At 37.6% G+C, this 22,950-nt stretch overlaps 1 protein-coding gene across 2 annotated transcripts; it reads left to right on the forward strand.

The window, feature by feature from the left end:
• Window positions 1–2,011: 2,011 nt before the first annotated feature.
• Window positions 2,012–22,325, forward strand: LOC116262065 (kinesin-like protein KIN-7D, chloroplastic). Of its 2 annotated transcripts, none has more exons than XM_031641100.2 (23): window positions 2,012–2,760; window positions 2,854–2,951; window positions 3,622–3,711; window positions 4,717–4,769; window positions 5,923–5,988; window positions 6,062–6,115; window positions 8,619–8,678; window positions 9,649–9,727; window positions 12,642–12,709; window positions 12,888–12,950; window positions 13,158–13,262; window positions 13,881–13,985; window positions 15,067–15,174; window positions 15,257–15,403; window positions 15,723–15,905; window positions 16,121–16,279; window positions 17,115–17,345; window positions 19,633–19,776; window positions 19,872–19,997; window positions 20,090–20,140; window positions 20,914–20,961; window positions 21,053–21,241; window positions 21,479–22,325. In XM_031641100.2, the coding sequence occupies exons 1-23, from the start codon at window positions 2,522–2,524 to the stop codon at window positions 22,049–22,051; spliced, it is 3,039 nt and encodes a 1,012-aa protein (XP_031496960.1). In that variant the 5' UTR covers window positions 2,012–2,521; the 3' UTR covers window positions 22,052–22,325. The 2 variants fall into 2 exon arrangements, with proteins under 2 accessions (XP_031496960.1, XP_031496961.1); XM_031641101.2 differs by having other exon boundaries at window positions 19,636–19,776.
• The last annotated feature ends 625 nt before the right edge of the window (window positions 22,326–22,950 follow it).

Raw genomic sequence — 22,950 nt, forward strand, 5'->3', positions numbered from 1 at the left:
CAGCCACGGCCCGGCCCGTTAAAAATTAAAATATATATATATTTTTAATTTTAATATTATATATTTATCACTAATAAATACTATTTTATTTTTTAAAAAATATTTTATAAATTAAAAATAATATTATTTTATTATAACCGGGCCGAACCGGGCCAAACTCAGGTTTCATATATCCGGGCCCGGGCTTGGGCCCGACCCAGCGGCCCGTCGGGCCGTTCCCGACGGTTCTTTATGGGGCCGGGCCGGGCCGATGCTCACCCTCAGGTGCACCCGAGTGGATCGGGTACCCGACTCGTTGAGTTTCACGCACCGTAAAGAGGGCATAACGGCGAGCTGGAGGATCACGTGAGTCGCATTCATTCAGTGGTTGACCACCTAACGACTCTTTTGGAATCCCTTGTGCGCCATCAGGAATTTCACCGTGCGGCTCTCCCGCACCACGGTGCGGTAAGGCACCACTTCCTGCCGTCACCAGCAGCCAACTGTAGTGCCGGCGGGGCAGAAGCCACATGGGATCTTGGATAATAAGTCATTTTCATCCAGGTCCATCATAGCTCATGGATCCGATCTGCTCACAGAATTATCTGAATCATGTCTCTTAGATGATTTGATATGCGACTAGAGGCGGAGTTAAGCATTTGTAGTTGTAGCGGTTAAATTATAATTTGAAAAATGACCCTAATATAATTTTCAAAATCTTTTTATATATGTTAAATTAAAATGTTTAAAATTTACAAGAAAAATTTTTGTTTTCTAAAAATCTGAAAAGGGCCATGGCTCCTGAAAGCCTCCCCTTGCCTCCACTCCGTATGATGCCGATCAAGTAATTGCATCCACATCAACAAGATTCGATCTACTGGGCACTGAAGTCAATGGATCGGATCCATTCAATTGTCGCCCCAAACCCAATCTTTGTTTTGAAGGCCGTCGTACGTGAAAAAGGATACGATTAGCAATTTGGCGTGGGTATAACAGGTAATTACGCACCCGAACATAAATCAAGCGCACAAAAAAAAGAAAATCATTATAATTGGATCTGATGCTAGTCCAATTGATTTGACATGATGTAGATCTGACCCGAAATGGATGAGATCATCGGCATCGGAAATCTCCCCGGAAAGTGCAGTCGACACTGGAGGAGGCAGTGCATTTAATATGTTTAAAATTTTCATTTAGAAACCAGTATTTACTCATAACCTCAATGCAGGCTTGCTTTTTTTGAACTTTTTGACAGTTCATGACAAATAGGAGTGGCGGCCCTGGCGGGCGGGCAGAATATGTTGACCAGTATTTACTCATAAGCAAGTTCTATTGGAAGACCAGTGTTTACTGGTAACCACGTTCTATTGCAATATAATTATAATATATGAAGTCTCAACTTGTGCAGAATATGAACCACCTCATACCAAAATCACTTTCTTAAAGCTGGTTCTAAGCGAGCCTCTTAGACAAAGTGAATCGAGCCTTGATATAAGCTAAGTCTCCTTATTTTTTTTGGGGACTAGAAGAGCGAATAATATTTCTTTTTAAGTTGGGAAAAATTTTTAGACGGTGATTGAGCACAAAGACATTGTTACTTGACTAACAAATGTTGAAAAATAAATACAATTTTAGTTTTTAAAGAAGATAGCATTCCATCTACGATCCACGATATGACAAACAATCTACCCTTGTTTGCTTTTATTAAAAAACTAAAACATTGCACTCCTCTCCGTTGACCTCTTTGGATTTTTTCTTTTCAATCTTAAGAGGCAAAGGCAATTCACTGAGGCTTAAGCTTTCAGCAAAAATTCGCTCTTTCGTCAAGAAAAAAACAAGTACGAGTCACATCCTAAAATAAAGAAGAAAATAAGGTCATAAACGAAAAGATTCGTTTTAATTTTATGCCGCAGCAGAAGAGGTGTCTTCCTTTGTGCCTGGGGAAGGAATCGTGATTCTATTCATGTAGAGCGGGCCCCACCTCAACCTCTCCTTCCGGTTGAAAGAGAGGGTAAAATGGGAAGATGGAGAAAAGGTGGGAGTGGGGGCGCCGGAGCAGGAGAGCAGGCAGGCAACCATCCATTCTTCCCTTTCTCATACGCTTTGCTTTCACGGGGACGCAGCTTAGGGTTGAAGTCTCACCACAGCACAAAAAGTTGGCCTCCTTTGCCGGGGGGGACCCCGACCTCTACCCCCCTCGTGATATAGAGAGAGAAAGCAGAGAGAGAAGGAAGAGAGATGGGGGCCGGCAGCCATGAGTCTCTTCCACTTCTCCTCCTCTCTCTTCCTCTGACACAGAGAGTGAGTGGTGAATGGTAGCCCCTTCTCTTATTTCTTCCTTCCTCTTTTTCTTTCCTCTTATGACAGACGTAGTTCAAGACCCAATCGTCGAGAAAGTTGGTGCTTCTCCACGCTGTCTTCTTCTTGTTTTCCCCGAGTTTGGAGCTCCAGGTTCACTGGAATGTGAGTCGTTTTGAGCTGAGGTTAGTCAGCGACTGGAAGGAGTCGTTGATTTTGGTTGGGCAAGGAACATTGTGGATTAATGGCGACAAAATCGGCTTCCAGAACGAAGAGAGCGTCTCCCGTTGCGTCCAAGCCCGGTGGCTCTCCTTCATCTTCCATTGCTTCCTTCTCTCCTTCGGTGGATTCCGCACCACCGCCCCTCGCGGGACCGGCTCCGAGCTCGCCGGGTGCGCAGAGTTTTTACTCGGAAAGTGTGTTCATGGACGGTGGGAGATCTAAGGAGAACGTTACTGTCACCGTGCGGTTTCGGCCTCTCAGGTTTGGGTTCTTCTTTCCGTCTTTGATTCTCTATTCTAAAACTTTTAGTGCAAATGTGTGTTGATTGCTTTGCCGTACGTTGGTGAAATTTAGTCCTAGAGAAATTCGCCAAGGGGAGGAAGTCGCGTGGTATGCGGATGGAGACACGATCGTGAGAAACGAGCATAATCCGTCGGTTGCATACGCATATGGTACGTTGTGCAGAATATGTGAAGTTCAATTCAGCATTTTCTCCTGTTAATTGCGTTGGGAAATGGATGAATTGTCATATTTCGTTGGAAATTTGAGTTGTGTTCGGGTAGGTACTGTCGTGTATGCGCGGTTGGTTTTTCTTTGTTCTTATTATCGGTTAATTGGTAGTCCCCATTTGCATATTGGCGAAGTCATTCTTGCAATGGTCTGCGTTTTCAACATCGAACGTGGATTGTCTGTTTGTTTCGGTTTCGTTCATTTTTAGACAATTTGCAAATGCTTGTTTCGGATTGGAAGGCAAACTCTGTCTCTAGTTGACAGCATCTTTCACAAATGGGTGTTCTAGATTCACTTCACGAAGATGTTTACGGGAGAGAGACATGTGAGTAGGCGCTGAATCGAGCTGAATTGACTGTGAAGATCACTAAATTGAACAGTCGGGAGTTGTAGTTCCCAATATATGACAAGTTCTATCTTCTACCGTTCTACGTTGTCTGAATTAAATATACGGGGTATATCTGCTTATTAGAGACAAAATTGTACGTTGTAAATTAGTTTATGGCGCTTGGGATGTGTGTATGGACACTGACGCATGCACACAGGATTTATTTTGATTCTAGATGTCTAAATTTTTGCTAAATGACTTTCTCGTATCGCCTGGCTTTGCAGATCGTGTTTTTGGTCCTACCACTACTACACGCCATGTGTATGATGTTGCTGCACAGCATATTGTCGCTAGTGCTATGGAGGGCATCAATGGTATTGAACTTGAGTGCTCTTATTTAATAAGTTTGGTCAGAAGTATTTTCTTGTGATATTTGAATGATTGGTAATTAGTCCTTTCCATTACATTTTCTTGTGTAACTTTTTAGTAATGCAACACTACCCTGGTCTATGTTATGAAAGTCGCTAGGTGCCACCTGAGTGACAGGGTGCACCTAGCATGCCTGGGCGCCTCTAGGCACACTTAGGTGACAATTGCAATAGTAAAGCTATCATTAGCTTGTATCAAGTTATATAGTTATATAATATGACAACAGTCCTTAATGGTCAATAGACTCAATACTATATTATATGATTAATATTATAGTTGTATAATAAAGAAAATGCAAAGTTGACTGCTTTCAAGATTCAAGAAAAATGATAAACAATTAACAGAAATCATAAATCATTTTCAAGGAAATGTATAAAATGGGTTCAAACTTCAAACATAAAAAAAAGCTGTAGAACATACCTAGCTTCTAAAAGTAGAACAATCCTAGCTCCTAAAAGTAGAATAAGATTGAGGCTAAAAAGTTTTGTACAGATTACAGTCAATATAAAGTTTAAACAGTCTCCAGCACCCATTTAACATTTATTAAATAGTCTTTAAGAGCTCCGCTGAGAGACTCTTGGACTTCTATGGACTAGGTGTGGGCTGGACTAGTCATGCGTAGTCAGAGTAGGCATGCACGTAGTTGCAATATCACATGCATCATCTAAGTGCTTGGACTTAGGTGATGCAGGTGGAGTAGCTACTGGGGGTCGCCTACGTGACACTTGAACAACTTAGACCCCTGTCGATGTGCCTTAGAACAAAAGTAAAGTTCATGAGAATAATGTTTGAAAAATATGCTAGATAGGGTTCACAAAACTTTTAGCCTGATGTTTCTTGATATTCATGATTGTAGGCAGGTTTTGATTCTACCATATTATATTGCTATGTTGATTTTATCAGTAGTTGATGTTTGCTAAAAAAGTTTGTTTACCTTTTTTCCTGTACAGGTACAGTCTTCGCTTATGGTGTGACAAGTAGTGGAAAGACCCACACAATGCATGTATAGATCCAAACTTCTATTTCATGGAACTGTGAATCTATAGATGTATTCATGGTCACCCCACTTTCTCTCTTTTTCCTATTGTTAAAACTTAAAAGAATAGTCTTACTTATTCACCACTGGGGAATTTGATATAGATTTTCTGTGAAAACTGTTAGGTGCCTTGCCTCTCTAGTTTTGCTATTCTCAAGTCAAAATTGGCTTGTCTTTATAGTGTAGTAGTTTTTCCACCTTTTTTTTTTGTGATGCAGTTTCTGGATGGCCTTTATATGGTTCAAAACTGTCTGAAAAGTATTTTTGACATTTGGTGAGTTTTTTCTTTGTGATTTTGATTTAATGTTTTTTTTTTGGTGCAGTGGACACCATTATGGACTTCTTGTTTTTAGAAACCTTTTCCTGGTCAAAGATTCTAGTTCATCATTTATATGGAAGTTACAACTTAAATTTTTAGGCTCATCTTGGGCAGCTGCAAGTCACTCCAGGCTCAGCAGCGTTTGCTTGATGATCAGAATTTGTGCAACCAGCAATCATGTGATTAAACTCTTAGATTTTGAGCTTTTGCAGTTTGCATGTATTATCAATTTATCATCAATATACTGTGCTGCAAATGTCAATAGAAAGTTAACAGGCCATTTTGATGCATCCATGAGTATAAAAGTAGGTGGCAAATTATTCAAGTAAAACACTAAAACTGTTGGTAACGGTATAATTCTGTGGCCATATACAACTGCTAAATGACTAGCAAGTTGATCTTAAGTAGTTATAATTATACTTTGGCAGTAATCCTCCCCAACAACAAACTAAGTTTATCCTAGATCTAGGAAGCCTATCTAAAAGTGAAGTTGATCCCATGTTAGCCTTGACATCCATGACGGATCCAAAAGAAAAGGTTGTCAATAACATATGAAGCACAAAATGAAAATGACATAAAGGTTTGATCTAAGATTAATTGTTATATGCTTCATACTGAGATCTGCCAAATCATCTAGAGAATGCTCATGGCTTAAGTCTACCTTTTTATATCCATGTTGGAAACTTCTGTTGTTAAATTTTTCATCTTCATGGGATCTGGTGCTCCTTTCCAAGGTACACCTGAAGTTACCAAGTAGGCTGAGTAGCCTTCCTATCTTTTATGCTTACCTGTGTACCACAGGGAGATCAGAGGTCACCTGGAGTCATACCATTGGCTGTCAAGGATGTATTCAGTATCATCCAGGAGGTAGTGTGTTGGCTATAAATTTGGTATTAGTAAAGTGTTAAAATGGTTTTATCTAACTAGATCTGCTGTGTAGACTCCTAGCAGGGAATTTCTTCTTCGTGTATCATACTTGGAGATTTATAATGAGGTGAATTCAACTGCTTCAAGTATTGCATAGTCATTTGTGGTCTGTTCTTTATCAATCTTAATGTGATGGTCTTATCTCTACATGTATGTAATAACATAAATATTCATGCTTGCTTACCGTTATCTTTTCATCACTTTCTAGCATTGTCACATATATCGTGTATGGGTATTATACGGCGAGGAATTTCCTCGAGCATAATACAGCAAAGTTGTATATCTTGGGAAAATCTAGGCACATTTTTAAAAGTTATAGAAAAAATCCTGGAAATTATATAAAAATAAAATAAATGAGAAATTAAAAAAAATTGAAAAATGACTAGATAAGCAACAAATTAAAATTAGAAAATGAAAACTAATAGTCTGGAAAATGCATAACTAACAACTTGCATATAAGATTTAAATTTTAAAACCTCAAACTGATCATAACCAGCAAACAGATTATAAATTTATAACAAGCTAGCTTACGTCCCATGTTGCACAAAAGAGAGCACGATGAGATATACAACAGCATATGAGACTTAAAACCAGCAAACGGATTATAAGATCAAAATAAGTGAGCACGATGAAATATAGAGCAGCATATTAGTTATTAGATGAATAAAACAGGAACCATTAATCAACACAACACAACATAAATAAAATGAAGAGACGAACCATCGAAGTGATGAACATAAAGTTATGAAACATGAACATAATAAAAATATTTGTAAAATATACAACAACATATTAGTTATTACTTATTAGAGGAAGAACCTACCTTCTGTCCGACAACTCCTGTGGCTGTGGCTGCTTGCCGGCTTCAAGCCTTCAATGGTTCAACCTAGCTAACGTCCCATGACAACTTACCTCTGTCCGACAACTGCTGTTGATGCTTGCAGCTTGCAAGCTTCAACTTCTCACGGTCAGCCTCCGCCGGCGACTCCCCTCTCAGTTTTCGCCCATCCGGCGACTCCCCTCTCAACATCAAAGTTTAAAACCCCTTTTCATCCGAACGATTTTTGATTTTAACCTAATCCCTCTTTTCTACCTAAAAGTACCTTTTTTCCATTAAAAGGGAAGGTCAAGTTTAGAAAGAACCAACTTTTCTTCAATATTACATGCAGTGCCATTGTTTAAAAAACAGACCTTGCACTTAAAAAGAAAAAGTTTGCGGTAGTTTAAAAAACGCGAAAAACACGTATTTTTTTGTTTTCTGATGTTTTAAAAAAAAACGCGTCTAGTTGCCATGTAATTTGGCTGACTGTTTTTTTTGTGTTAACGCATTTTTTTTATTAATACGCATTTACTGTGACAGTGCTTTCTAGTATTGGCATCTTAATTTTGCCTAGCAATTAACAAATGTGTTCGTTTCTTATTTAGCTTCCAGTTTACGTATACCAAATCATTGCAAGTTTCGACCAAAATGAATAGCTTCATCATGTGGCTTGGGTTCCTTAACCATGTTTAATACTCTTTGTATTATTGGTTCCTGAAATTTGGCCAAATCCTTTTGACTTCTTATTTATACAAAAATATCTTCTTAATTCCTGTAATTGATGCTATAGTTTCTTTGGTTTGTCTTTGTACTTAGAAGTTAGATCACTTCACATCCACAGATATTGTGAAACTTTTGAAAATATCGTGACATTGACAAAAAAAAATGAAAAGAAATGTGGAAAAGTTGCAATAATTTTAAAAAGTCAAAATCAATTTATCGCATTTTTATTGCAACCTTTTGTAACTTTTCTGTGTATTTTATTCATATGGCGAAATGACGGCATCGTTGGCATTATTAAAATAAAAAACTTCTATCACACATGTGGTGTTTTTCTTTTAAAAGGGGACAATATAGGTTAAAAAGAGACAAGAGGAGCATTCTTAAACATGTAATCTCTTTTTAGGGCTTTTACGCTCTCACTGTCACTTTGTTTCCGTTTTGAAATGTCAGAAGCGACTTTAGCTAATATTTTGGACTTTTTTTAATGCCTGAGAAAACCTGGCTGGTGAGAAACCAATGACTATATTTGTGGCTATGAAATACATTAATTTTGATTCTGTGATAAAAGTTGTTCTTAGCTTTCTTTGTGGTTGTTATGAAAATTTGCTTCTTGCTTCTGGTAGAATAAAAGCTAGATTAGCATTACGTAAAAGAGCCATTTTGACATCAATGATAGACACAAATGAAACGACATTTCAGAGGTGCTGATGCCATTTATGGAAACCCTGTTTACAAGTTGTTCACTTAAACTCTGTTTAGATCAGAGATCAGAGTATAAATTCACTGTTTGGAATTTGGATGTATTGACGGAGTAACTCTGGTGAAATAGCTGTCCATGTTATTAACTAAAATTGTTCTGCATGTGGATATGAGTTTTAAAAGTTGCAAACAGGGATTGGACACTTGGAAAGCTAACAAATCATTTCTTCTCTCTCTGCCTTGAAAGTTGACCTGCAGTGTTTTTAATAGTTCAATAAGAATTTTTTGTTGCATCATTTTGTTAAAAGAAATACTTGTTTTCCTCTAGGTTGTCAATGACTTGTTAAATCCAGCTGGGCAGAACCTAAGAATCAGGGAGGATGTTCAGGTACTTATATCTTTCTTTAGAACTGAATCTGTAATTCACTAATTGGGGGTTCAGTTTCCATTACCATATTCAACTTGATCACCAACAAATTAACAGTAGCCATCTGCCAAGTTTTGGTAATGTCTTCAAATAATCTGCCTGCCCTTCTAGGGGCCTTTAACTTTAAATGATATGGAAGTGGCAAAACAGGACAAATATCCATTTATGATTTACAGGCCATGCATATAAGATTCTGGATATACATGTGACCAAGTTTGCTATGATCCATTTCTCTGGATTAGTTATAGAACTTCATTTCATGGTTGCAAATTATAATTCATGAGAACATGTTTTCATCTAGCTGGGATTTTATCAGTGTGTCAAGTTCCAGACCAGAAAGTATGAAACAAAATCAAGAAATCTGCAGGAGCTTTATTACCATGTTGTGAATTTGGCCGTTTGATGAACATGTATGCAATATCTTTATAAAAGCTTTCTTGAAATTCTTATCTCCATGCTTTAAGTTCTGATCCTTCTTGGCTGCTGGGCTGCAGCAAATTTCAACAAGGCGAACTGCGGATTATGTCTCTTTAATGTGAGAGACTCAGAATATGTCAAAACGATAGTGTTGTTTCTATGTGTGATGTTTTTATGGGTCAAAAGATTCTATATGTCAGGGTATAGTCACATATTTTCCACTATTCCCATTGTCTTCTCTCTTCATGAGTAGCTAGAAACCTAGAATCATCACATTCAGTGACAATCATACGGGGTGGCATTTGTGGTTGATTCTGGAGTAGTGACAACATGCCATATTTCCTGAAAATACAAACAAGAGAACATACCAGAATAGTGCATTAGTTCATCAACCTTAATTTAGCATCTCACTGATGTTATTAGACCAAATCTAGTTCTGGAAGTGTATGCTTCAATATATCGATCATGATTGGATTTGCTTTCCAAGTCAATTGCTTTTATGTCTTGGCTGCAGGGCACATTTGTCGAAGGTCTAACAGAAGAAGTGGTATTATCCCCTGCCCATGCACTATCCCTTATAGCTGCTGGTGAAGGTGCCGTTAATTTCTCTCCTTAAATGGTTGAATCTTTCTTCACAACTAGTTTATATTTGCGTTTGTAGCAGTTTTATCTTATGCTTTACCTTCTGCATATGCTTCCCATGTAAAATATGTAAAATTCTATAAATTACACATAGGTCATGACTCCTACAAAATTCTATGTCAAAGAAAGAAAGAAAACATCAGAAATATTTCTTCCAATAGAGTAAGACTCTTATTACACATTGTTAGAAAGACTGAAGCTGCAAGAAATGAGGCTAATTTACAAAAGCTTGAACTTTCTTATTCAAATATGAAGATTGAGAAGGTAATTGTCATGACTAGGGAGTGCCTGGTATAGGGATATTTGTATCTTGTTCACCTGGCAAATGTCAACTTCACACAAGATTCTTCATAGATAGAGGCTCGTAAACAAGGAAGAGTAAAAGTTTGGTTGACCACCCACAATTATGGAACATAAATACTGTTATAGTCACAAAAAATGCATTATTTTCGAAAAAAATGCGAAAAAAAGCGAGAAAATTAAATGCCATTTAAAACTGAAAAAAACACATTTTTTTGAAAAAAAACGTTAAAAATGAATCTGTTTTTTCACTTTTTCATTTTTTTCATCTTTTTTAATGCCAAACAGTTTTTTTTTCATTTTCTATTTTTTATTTGTTGCAAATGTACTTATCTTTTGATGTTTGTGTTATTATTTTCTCACTTATTTTAATTTTCCACATTTTTAGTTTTTTTAATTTTTTAAAAGTTTACCATATTTTTCCTGTTTTTTCTCCCTTTTTTTCAAGCTGGCTATATTATACCCAAGAAAAACCTCGCCGTTTAAAACTCGAAAACCTTATTTGTGACTATTTATACTTAATCCCATTAAAGGAAAGCAAAGCTAGATGAACATGCAGCAGCAATTCCTGGTTGTGGGTGTAATCAATTATGTTAGAGGAGTCAAACTAAGAAAAAAGTAAAGGAATTCAGATAGAAGCAAGTGAAAGAGGAGGAAAAGGAGAGTAAGGAGGTATGAAACTCAATGAGTGGGAGAAAGGGAAGAATAAAAGTTAGGAAAACAAGAATGGCATTCCATATAAAACAAGACTGGTGAGATTAATATCTTTGTCCTTTCATTGCACTGACAGTCTGATCCTATGAATACTTGGCTTGTACATGGAAGAGAATACCATGGATAGGAGAAAAAGAACTGTATGCAGCCAAGGAGAGCCATTTGTTAATGCCTAGGGATGAAGTGTTTATGGCTTTGTGCTTCCTTTGTAGGACAAATTAAACAGTAATCCTTTATATGTCATTAATTTTACAGGAACAATGTCATGTGATACTGATCTGCTGTATATGTGAAGATCTATGTCACATAGGTATGGGTACGGGTGCGGGTACGGGTACGGACCATTTTTAAAAAACTTTGGTGCGGGGATACGGCCGTACACACACATGCACATATACATATATACAAACAAAAATTATTCAAAATTCATAATCCAAAATTTAACAGTCTTGATTCTCATTCTCCTTAGTCACATAAAGTACCACCTGAATAATAAGATGTAGGAATGAATTGACGAGAGACTAAGGGGCGAACAAGGAACTGGATACAGAAGCTGAACAAAAGTATGAAGTACGGTCAAGGGGCTGCAGAAATTCGCTTAATGTGCTTATTACAAGCAGTAAAAATTTTCAGTTTGTAGTGAAAAACAATCCATGAACTACATAGCAATCAGTTTCATCAAAGGTAAGGTGTCTACAACATCCGCAAGTTTATAAAAATTAACTTATGACAATGGCAATGGTAATCACGGCAGAAGCACAAACAAAATAACATACACTTTTACATAAGTAACAAAACAAACAAAAGAGGAAACACAGAACAAAAAAAGAAAGGAAGAAAAAAAAGGAACCGACTACAAAAGAGGGAACATAGAACACAAAAAAAAAAGGAACAAAAAAAAGGGAACTAGCTGCAGGAAATGAACAAAAAAGAAGGAACCGTATGCAGGCGACAAATAGAAAAAGGATTCAGCGCCGTTTGCCGGCACTGGAGACGATGGAAGGCTCCGCCGGTGAAAAGCGCCGTCTGCCGGCATCGGAGACGATGGAAGGCTCAGCCCATCGACAGAAAATGAGAAAACGATGAAAAAAGCAAATACCGTCGCTGTTCGCTGCCTGCCATCGCCGGAGATCGTCTGTCGTCGCCGGTCGCTGCCTGTTGTCGCCTGCAGCCGCCGGTCTCTGCCCCTGCCTTCGCCCGTCACTGTGCGTGGTCGTCGGTGAGAGAGGAACGCCGTGCGTGGTCGTTGGTGAGAGAGGAAGAAACGAACGAAATGGAACGAAAAAGGTTTTAGGGTTTTGATATATTTAACGTTAAAATGGTTTAAAACGTGAAAATATTAAAAAGCATTAAAATGAAAATGGACAACTTTAGACTTGGTCAACTTTGACCGAGTCTGAAAACGGTTGAATATGACCCTGGGTGCGTTGACCGCACCCGGTACGGTCAACGCCGCACTTCTAGCATACCCACCCACGTACCCGTACCGGTACTAGTGTCGTACCGGTACCGTGCAGGTACTCCTCCTAAGGAGGAGTACCCGTGTGACATAGGTGAAGATATATACAAAGTGACAAACTTTCTGTTCTAAGTAGGCTAAGACTAGATTACATTCATGAGTAGGCTAAGACTAGATTACATTCATGATTCTTGCATATAATTACATAGAAAATGGGAGCTAGCCTGTTCAACTTACAACTGTATCCTTAAGTCCTATGGGGACACTTTCCCTTACATTAGGTTAAACCTTTTAAAAATGATGTTTTTCTTCTTCACAGTGATTTGTAACATTTCATTTCTCATTATCTTTTATTTAACATCCTAATTGAAGATCATTTAACTTGGCAACAGAGCATAGACATGTCGGGTCAAATAACTTCAACTTACTCAGCAGCAGAAGCCATACGATATTTACACTGGTAGGTGTCCCACACCTGCTTCCTTTCCGGCTGATGCTATTATGACGTTCTCAGAATGTTACAGACTAAATTATCAGTGGGAGACCACAAGTGTGCACTTTTACATTTAAGTCTTCATTTTAGTTGCCATGTGTCCTACTAGAAAGCAGCTGATCTTTTGTGTGCTGTTCCACTGCAGACAATAGAAAGCAGCCCTTGTGGTGACAGCAATGAAGGTGAAGCAGTTACTTTGTCACAGCTGGTAGGTCACACTTTTAAACAAAAAGTCCATCTAAGATTTTGATCGTCATTTTTTTTTTCATGCAACTTCTGAAGCACATGTGCTTGCTTTTCGACTCATAGTGAAAGTCCTTTTTTCCCTCCAAATCAATAATATGCTTTTTGATATGCTTTTGTTGTCTGGTTCACTTCTTACTGTCTTACAATTTTGCATTGATTTATACTGCAGAACCTCATCGATCTGGCAGGTAGTGAGAGCTCAAGGGTTGAAACTACTGGAGTGAGACGGAAGGAGGGTTCCTACATAAACAAAAGCTTGTTGACCCTTGGAACTGTAAGGTCCATGGTTTCATTGTTTCCTGTTATTCACTCTATCATGCATCTACTTGTTGTATGGCTTGATAGTTTATTTAATCAACACAGCTGTTGTGCCAGATAAGTTTGATTTGCAAAAAAATATTTTGAATATTTAACCACCCGTTTTGTGTGATATATACCTTAATCCATGTAAAATGTAAAAAATTCAAACGTGAGCATGCCCTTCAAGCATTTTTTTTTTTGGAGTATGCAGTTCCAAAAATCTTATGCTTGAGCTACTAGCCTGCATTAGCTATAGGCTGCAGAAATAGATAATCCGCGTCCTTATAAATATGGTCTAATAAGATCCTCATTCAAAAGGGTTCATTTGTGAATCTACAGTTTGAAACTTTGAACCGTAATTCCCAACCATATATTACTTGGATGCTGGGAATACTTTTGGTGGTGGGCATCAGCACAAACTGGTTATTCCAACATGATTTTCCACACATAATACACATGCAGATACAATCCTTGGCATTTTATTGGTTTCTGTAAATCAGTGTTTTTTTTCCTTGTCTGTTGTGGACTGATTGGTAGATGATGTTGCGCACATCTGCAAAACTGTTGACTAACCTTTAATGTAGACTTGCAGGTTATTGCAAAACTAACAGATGGAAGAGCAAGCCATATACCATATAGAGATTCAAAACTTACTCGGCTCCTCCAATCCTCTCTTAGTGGCCATGGCGTTGTATCTGTAAGTTTCATTTTCTTGACTCGAATGATCACAATGGCATATTCAGAGCAATGGATTATTTTACAGTATAAATGTGCAAGTTCTTGCACTTTCTAATGTTACTTTAGGCTTAGGTAGTGTTTGGACCTTGGATGTTTTCTTTGTTCATTAATATCCATTTACATTATGATTATTCCAATTAATAATTGACTTTATAGAGAAACAAGGTGTCTATGATTTTCTTTTTCTTGTTTGTGATGTAACACGTTGTTCATTTGGATTTTTCACTTAAAATTCAATTGCATAAGGCCCAAGAAGAGTGTTGTAAGAATCAGAAATTGAATCGAATTGCCTAGGACCTAGGTTGTTGATTCAGTGAATTGTACAGCATTTCAGCTAAATCACTTATGAATGGACAAAAATTGTTATTATATTATAAAAAATAACTGGAATATATAAATTTAAAATAAAAACTTTAAAAATATTAAAAAATAATCAACAACAAACAGTGTTTACACGTGGTGCTCCTGTTCAAAAATTGAATCGAATTGGCTAGGTTGCTGATTCAGTGAATGTACAGCAATTCTGCTGAATCACTTATGAATAGACAAAAATTGTTATTATATTATAAAAAGTAAATGGAATATGTAAAATAAAAATAGAAAATTTAAAAATATTTAAAAATAATCAACACCAAACAGTGTTTACACATGGTGCTCCTGTGTTGGCCAATGAATCAGAACAATTTGCCGCTGATTTGACCCAAATTTGCTGATCCAGTCTGATTTTTCAACAATGCCAAGAAAGTCTTGTGTGGATTAGGCCACTTCATCCCAAAATTAAGCAAAAGCAAGGTCCTGCATGATACAAACTTAAAAAAACGGTTAAAGACCTATATTAGGTCAGTGGTGAACTGGTTTAGCCCACTGGGCTGCACTTGCAACCAATACATGCAATATAAAGTATTTTATCTCTCAAATCTTTCTTTTAAAATTTCCATTTCAACAATAATTGCCTATTTGTTGCTTCTTTAACTGTCTATCAATTGCAAATCCAGTTACATCCAGAAAAGGTCTTACTTTTTTTTATCTTCTTGTTGCAGCTTATCTGCACCGTGACTCCTTCATCAAGAAATATGGAGGAGACACACAATACACTGAAGTTTGCACATCGTGCAAAATGTATAGAGATTCAAGCATCACAGAATAAGGTACAAGTATTGTTATTCTTATGTTGGCAATAATTGGCATTTGATAGGGAAGTTATGAAGTCTAAGCTATATACATTGGCAGATAATTGATGAGCAATCACTTATCAAGAAATACCAAAATGAGATAAGAAGCCTGAAGGAGGAGTTGGAACAATTGAAGAGGGGTATTGTAAATGTCCCCTCTTTGAAAGATCCAGGGCAAGAAGATATCGTCCTTCTAAAGCAGAAGGTATGTTATCATGTAAATTGCATTTGCAACATCTCAAAGAAAATTTTATAGGTCATTCCTTGCATAATTTTTTCCACACTTATGCTGCCTTATTTTGAACTTTTTAATGTTGCTTTGACAAGTTCCAAATTCACTTTTAGTGTCTGATATGGTATATGCTTTGTCTTCTAATTTTTGCAAATATACTTGCTCCTCTCTCTCAATTTCTATCGGACTTGTTCCTGTGTGTATAATAGCATGCGTGCATGTTAAAGTTATTCATCTTTTTAAGAAAATTTATTGGTGTCTAATCAACTTTGCCTTCCTGTTGCTCAAAAAGTTAGAAGATGGTCAATTCAAGCTTCAGTCCAGATTGGAACAAGAGGAAGAAGCTAAAGCAGCCTTACTAGGAAGAATTCAGCGACTAACAAAACTAATTTTGGTCTCTACAAAAGCTGCCCATTCTTCCAGGTTTCCTCAGCGACCTGGTCCAAGGCGGAGGCACTCATTTGGAGAGGAAGAGGTTGGCACTTTACAGACTCTCTCTCTCCCTCTCTGTCTCTCTCTTTACCATGGGGCAACTTGTTAACTTAGTAACTTATCAGTCCCCTTGGTATACTTTTAACAGAAAAAATTAATACTTTAACAGAAAAAGATTAGTCTATGTCCATTACATGGTGCTGTTATCTACTTTTTATTTTGGATTTCTCTTATAGATGTATCTATTTCTTTTTGCAGCTTGCTTACCTTCCATATAAAAGGCGGGACTTTATTATAGATGAAGAAGCAATTGATACTTCTGTGTCTCCAGAAGGAAGAAGCAATAATGTTGAAGAAATTGTTAAAGAGGAGAAAAGGAATAGGAAGCATGGTCTGCTGAATTGGTTTAAGACACGGGTATATGTTTGAACGGTTGATTAACTTGAACAAATATTTGATACTTTTGAATCTTTTTTACAAAAGCTGTTTTCTTATTTGCTGAAAATGATGAAATTATATAGTTGGAAGCTCCTCCATCGGTGGGAGTTCTGCTCCTGCTTCATGCCTTACTGAGGCCCTTGTTGGTTAGATGCAAGTTTAACTTTATATTCTCATAATGTATCAAATCATTATGTTCTAGTTGTGTGTAAGTGCACAAGATTCAGGTTGAAAGAAGGTGAAGGGTGCAATAGCCGTTGTCTCCCTGTTGATATCTGGTAAGGGTATGTATGATCCCAGTACGCCTCCTAGTTGTCCAATTCCTGACCAGTCCAGCTGGTCTGTTGAGTTGGTTATCGACCAACTTGTGTCTGAAAAGCAACTAGTTGTGCAAACTAGTCACTAGTCAGCCTAGTCATTGGTCAGCCGACTAATCCCTGGCAAGTATGTGTTCATTCTTCATATAGGTATACATATGTTTTTGTATTCATTTCCATATAAATGTTTATTATTATTTATTGTCAATTGACTTGGACAGATATGGAGGGGTTGGTCCCAGTTAGCCTTTGTAGGGTTTTAAACGACTTGTATCCTGGTTACCGATTTTGAACATGCGGTGACACACATGTCAGATCAGAAGTTTGTTTGATAGTTACTCATGCTTATAGCTAATGAATAAGGTTTTTTGGGTATTTGCATCAAGTTCCTATTTAACTTGTGCACCATGTTTCTTGCTGTCTGTGTGGCCCTCGGTTATCTTTGAAAAGTATGTGTACTCCACTTCTGTCAATCTTAATTATGTTCTCATTTCCAGAAACGGGAAAACAACTTGCCTGCAAGTCCTGATGGTGATAAATCAAGTGAAACAAGATCAACAGTTGCACCTTCAACTCCACAGTCAGAGGCTGTAAATTTTCAGGCAGAACATTATACGTCCAATCATGCCAATGCAACTGGTGAAGTTCCCTCAGCAGACCAATTTTTGAAAGCCATCCATAAATCAGAGGCCTCTACTGAAAACATTTCACTAACCGAGCCACCTGTGGTATACCCCTGAACTTGTTACCTGTTTTAACTTTAGGCATGTTATTGGATGGTTTATCTCTTATAAAATAAAGTTTGGAAAGACTTCTGAATTTCAAGAATGCTGGTAAGATCTTTGCAATATACCATATCCAATTACAATTTTGATGTGGTATCCTTTTATAAAAATGCTCATAAGCTGTCACATGGGCTGCAGACTTAGGTGGGAGGGTGTGTGTGTAATATAATATAAACAACAAGATTTAAGTAAAGAACAATATATTCATTATTCTCATTCATAAAATATAAAATATGAACAAAAAGTACCAAAATATACTAAAACAAATTTCCATGTCTAGGCCGTGTTTTACCACACCTGTCCAGCCTGTTCATGTACCATCCTTCCAGGCAATGTCTGTGTGACATAAGTCATAAGACAGTGGCTAGTGTAGTGATAAAGATGGCTTCATAAGGCTGGAAAAAAAAATGATGATGGTTAAGGAGGTAAATTTTCCTGCTCTGAGACAATTTTCTTTTAAGTAGTGGAATTTATGAGCTGAGGATTTACATCAGTAGATCAAGTTGTAAATGATGGTGGTTTTCATTTTTCTGCAAAAGGTCAGATCAAGTTAAAATCAATAGTTAAAAAATTAACCAATTTTGCTATGATTTTTCATCTATTTCAAGTCATAAATTCTATCAACTGCATTTTTTATCATGCGTTTCAAAATTAAAATTAATATTTGAAGCCCATAATTAACTATATCTTGTTTGTTAAGAACTGCCAAGAGATGCACCTACAACTCTCTTAGAGTAATCGCCTCTTGCTTCTACTGCAATTATTTTCTTTTCCTGCATTCTTTGCTCTTCAGATTCCTTCTTCTGTATAGTTAATAAAACAGGGCAGTCTTATATACCAGACTGTTTACCTTTGATTTCTTATTTTCCAGAAATAGGGGAAGGAGATCCCTCCTTTTTACATGACATGAACTTCACCTTTCTCCTTTTTTGACCAGACAAGAAATATTGCCACTGCTTTTTAAGACAATTCAAACCTTGAATACAATTCCACAAACAACATGGAAATACTAACAGCCATGTAATTGAGTGGTCAGACAAGTTCAAAGCACTCTGTAGTTGCGTTAATGCTTACCTTCAAGGTGGTAATTTTACTACACACTCACACATGCACAAACAGATATATATGTTTGTACGTATATGTAACTATATATCTGGCTGCCATATGTAGCCAGATGGATTTTTTTTTTTTTTTTTACTTTGCCGCAGAAAACTGTCGTAATAGGTACATTAGCAATGGTTTTTGTTGCCTACGGTTTTTTAAATCCTTTAGCAGCACTTCTTTTGAATTTTCAGCTGCAGATTTTAAAAAAATGCATCTGACAACATACAACAGCCAGCAGATATATATATATATATATATATATATAAATATATAAAATTATATATATTTAGATAGATAGATAGAGAGAGAGAGAGAGGAAGGCTGAATTGCTACGACCAGGCTTTGGCTGTCGCAATCAGGCTGGCATACACACACATCCTGATCTGGCTGTACACGAGCTGAGTCGAGCTCGGTCAACTTGACTCGACTCATATCTTGCTTGGCTCGAGCACGAGTCGAGCTGTATCAGGTCAGCTCGACCTGATAGACCGAGTCTTGGCTCGAGCTCGACTTGTTTAAGCTTGTTTACCAATTCTCCATTTGACTTGATCTCTTCCCTTGGTTTTAACTTTTAAGTTTGGAAATTACAAAAGAAAAAACCTAGTTTAAAGTAGCTTACTCAAGTTTAATCGAGTTGAGTTTTAGTGACTTGAACTCGTTTATAAGTTCAAGTTGGCTCGACTCACTATATAGCCCTAAGGCCGTGTGTGTCAAAGCTGCCTGGATCCCTAGATGGGGCCAGCTTCTCTCTCTGTCTCTCTCTCTCTCGCTCTCTTTTCAAATGGGGCTGGATTTTCGAGTCTCTTTTCCATAGGATTCTCCAATCTTAGGGGGGGAGAGTATGGCTGTGAAAAGGAAAAGCAATGAAGAGGGGGGTGGGGGGGTTCTGGAGTAGGGAAAAAGTAGGTGAGTGAGAGAGCAAAATCATGTTGGAAAGCCAGTTTTGAAATGGGACTGGTCGAACCGAATGCTCTATATATTTATTTTATGAAGCTTCTGGACTTTCTGTAGACCAAGCATCACATGGTATATGACTACAACCAAATTTTATTCTGCTATTCTCTAATCAGTATTTTTCCCGTGATTTTAGCATCCTCTGCAATTCTAATAAATGAATCTCTGACAGCAGGCAGCTATTAAATTTGGTGACCAAATTGATCTGCTTATGGAGCAAGTGAAGATTTTGTCTGGAGAAGTTGCACTCAGTTCAAGTACTCTGAAGCGTTATTCTGAAGATGCCATTGATAATCCAAAGAAGGAGCAGATTGAAGTAAGTTTAAGTTGTTGATTTTTTTCTTCGTAAACTTCCTTTTGGTTGCTTTAAATGTGAATGTAGCGTATTTCTGTTCTTCTCTTTGTATAAAGATTGAGATGAAAAAACTAAATGATGAAATATTGGAGAAGAAGCAACAAATGGCTGCCCTTGAGAAATCAATGATCGCTTCCATACAGGCCAGCCAAAACAATATGGATTCCTTGGAATTGTCACAGGTGAAGAATGTCTTTCTGATTTGTTGTGTATTGCAAGTGTTTAGATCTTTACTCTTATTCAGGAACTTACTAGCTTGATGCTTCTCATGCAGTCTTTTGCAGATCTTGCTGTACAACTTACAGAGAAGTCATTTGAACTTGAGGTGAATTATTTCTTCTGCATGTGTACTATTTGCTCAAGTGATTGATTCCTACCTATGTCACACGGGTACTCCTGTTAAGGAGGAGTACCCGCACGGTACGGGTATGGGTAAGGCCCTAGGTGCGGCAAAGGTGCGGTCAACGCAGCACCGGGTACGGTCAACGTACCTGGGATCATTTGTCCATTTTCGGACTCGGTCAAAGTTGACTGAGTCCAAAGTTGTCCGGTTTTTTAATTGAAAATTAAAAATCCCCCTTTGTTTTCCTGTTTCCTTTTTCACTCTAAACCTTTCTTGTACATAGTTCCTCACAACTTTTCATTTGAAATCTTCCATTCAATGTTTCGAAAATCGATCCCTTCTCTATAACTTGACTCTTGGATAATAGTGTGAGCCATAACCATAGCGATGTCAATATATCTTAAAAGCGTTTTGGATCATGCTTTATGAATATGTTATTCATTTTGAAAATTTTTGACATATATATATATATATATATATATATATATATATATATATCTGTCCGATTGTGTGTACGGCTATACCCCGCACCCAAATTTTTTGGAAATAGTCCGTACCGATACCCGTACCCGTACCCGTACCTATGTGACAGATTCCTACATTATATTTTCCACCGACGATTTCCAGTCAGTTGGTGTTGCAGGGCTTGCAAAATCTTTGAGAAGTTGTCTTCTGCTATTGCAATATTACTTCTTTGATTTATACCTTTTATCATCCTTTGTTACCCTATTGATGTTGTTGGTTTATATTTTCAGGTAAAATCTGCTGATAATAGAGTAATGCAAGAGCAATTACAGGAAAAGGTGAGCTAACAACTACAAACTGTATGTAGAACTAGCTATGCTATGAAGGAATACAAGTATTTGTTCTTAGTATCTGATGTTTATTTGTCAGGTTCGTGAGTGTGAAGAATTGCAAGAAAATATTGCTTCTCTAAAGCAACAGCTTTCTGATGCATTGACTGCCATCGATGCTAATGCAAAGGCAGCTCAGGTCTCTAGTGTTGAAGCAATATGTCAAAGAGATTTTAGTTTGGATGAATCTAAAAAAGGTTTCACAAGCGAATCTTTTGTCCAATCACAGGTACGTGTCTGAACACTTAATTCTGCTAGTGTGTGTGCAAGAAACGCTTCTTTAGTTTCGTGACTTGACTAGCAGTTGGTGTAAAGATACTTTTGAATCTATTAAGTGAATGCATATACCACAGCGCATGCGTTAATACTTAATACTGGTCGCACTTTATGTTGTCAGTGTGTGTCATTAATTATCTTCTCTGCACATTCACCATGAGTCCTGTTCTCACAGTTTATCCTATTTTAGGTCATTGATGAACTAAACCAGAGAATACAAAAACTAACTGAAGAAAAATGTCAACTTGAAACCCGAAATCAGAAGCTAGCAGAGGAGAGCTCCTATGCAAAGGAATTAGCATCTGCAGCTGCAGTAGAACTTAAGGCACTATCCGAAGAAGTGACCAAGCTAATGCGCAACAATGAGAAGTTGACTACTGAAATTGCATCACTGAAAACTCCACCTCCTCGTAGAGTCAGTGGTGGAACAATCAACTCAAAGAAACATGGCCTTGTCAAGCAGCAGAACCAAGGGCCATCCTTGGCCGAGGTCAAAAGGGAACTTGCTTCAAGTCGTGAAAGGGAACTTTCTTATGAAGCTGCACTTGTTGAAAAGGAACAAAAGGAGGCACAGCTTCAGAAGATGATTGAGGAATCAAAAGAAAGAGAATCTTACCTTGAAAATGAGCTTGCAAACATGTGGGTTCTCGTAGCAAAGCTTAAAAAGTCTCGGGAAACTGATGAAGACAATGTTGAAGCACAAGATACTTGGGAGAAAGAGAAAATAGAGAACTGCAAAATATCAAGAAAAGTTCTTGTTTAATTTAGGTAATTTGCATCCACTTGTTAGTCCTTCGGATGCACCGAGTTAGGCTCCGCGTAAAGGGGATACGGATGCACCGAGTTAGGCTCTGCATAAAGGGGATACGGAGCGTCTGTGGTGGTGCTTTGTGCTCAGTTGTCTGCTAAGTTGCCCGTTCAAGTTGAAATCAGTTATTCTGCTTTGGTTTTTTCAGTTTTTCTTCATTTGTCTAAATACTTTGGGTCGCTGCCCACTCATTATTGTTTGTATATAAATGGGTTTCTCTTTTCTTGAACACGAGCATCTTTACTAGATAGACATTTTCCCAGTGGATCAGGCATCAGATCCCATCCCTCAGTCTGGCCCTCATACCCAATCGCATTGGATTGAGTTTTTATTAGCATATTGGACATTAGAATGAATTTAAATTATGTTCTTGTGCATTAATGGTCAAGCTATCAGTCCGACACTAGATGACCCAATCTAGGTATTGAGCCTAACCAGCTGGTCGGATCTCTCAGGGGCTTCAAGTACAAGAATCAGATAATAGAAAGAACTATAGGAAGTTCAGGTTTGGCACTTAAGGCCTCGTACGTTCTTGGAGCAACTGAAAAGATTAAAAGTAAAATCAGAATAGGTGTAGAAACGTTCTATACTGAGTCAACATCTAAATCCGTATGAGAGCAGTGAAAGAACGTCTTATGTTCACCGTGCTTCCTGGATCCCTTGTCCCTTTTACCAATCCTGCTGGATGGTTAACTAATGGTTCTCGTGGTTCATGAAATGTGGACTTTGGGAATCATTACGTACACTTAGATTTTACTATTAAAATGCATCATGATTACGTTAGTATTGAGAATTATGAGAGGTCGGATGATCTTGCAAGGTCTTCCTTAGTATGGTATAGCATCATCATCATT

Source organism: Nymphaea colorata, chromosome 10, assembly GCF_008831285.2.
Source record: "Nymphaea colorata isolate Beijing-Zhang1983 chromosome 10, ASM883128v2, whole genome shotgun sequence".
Classification (NCBI taxonomy): domain Eukaryota; kingdom Viridiplantae; phylum Streptophyta; class Magnoliopsida; order Nymphaeales; family Nymphaeaceae; genus Nymphaea; species Nymphaea colorata.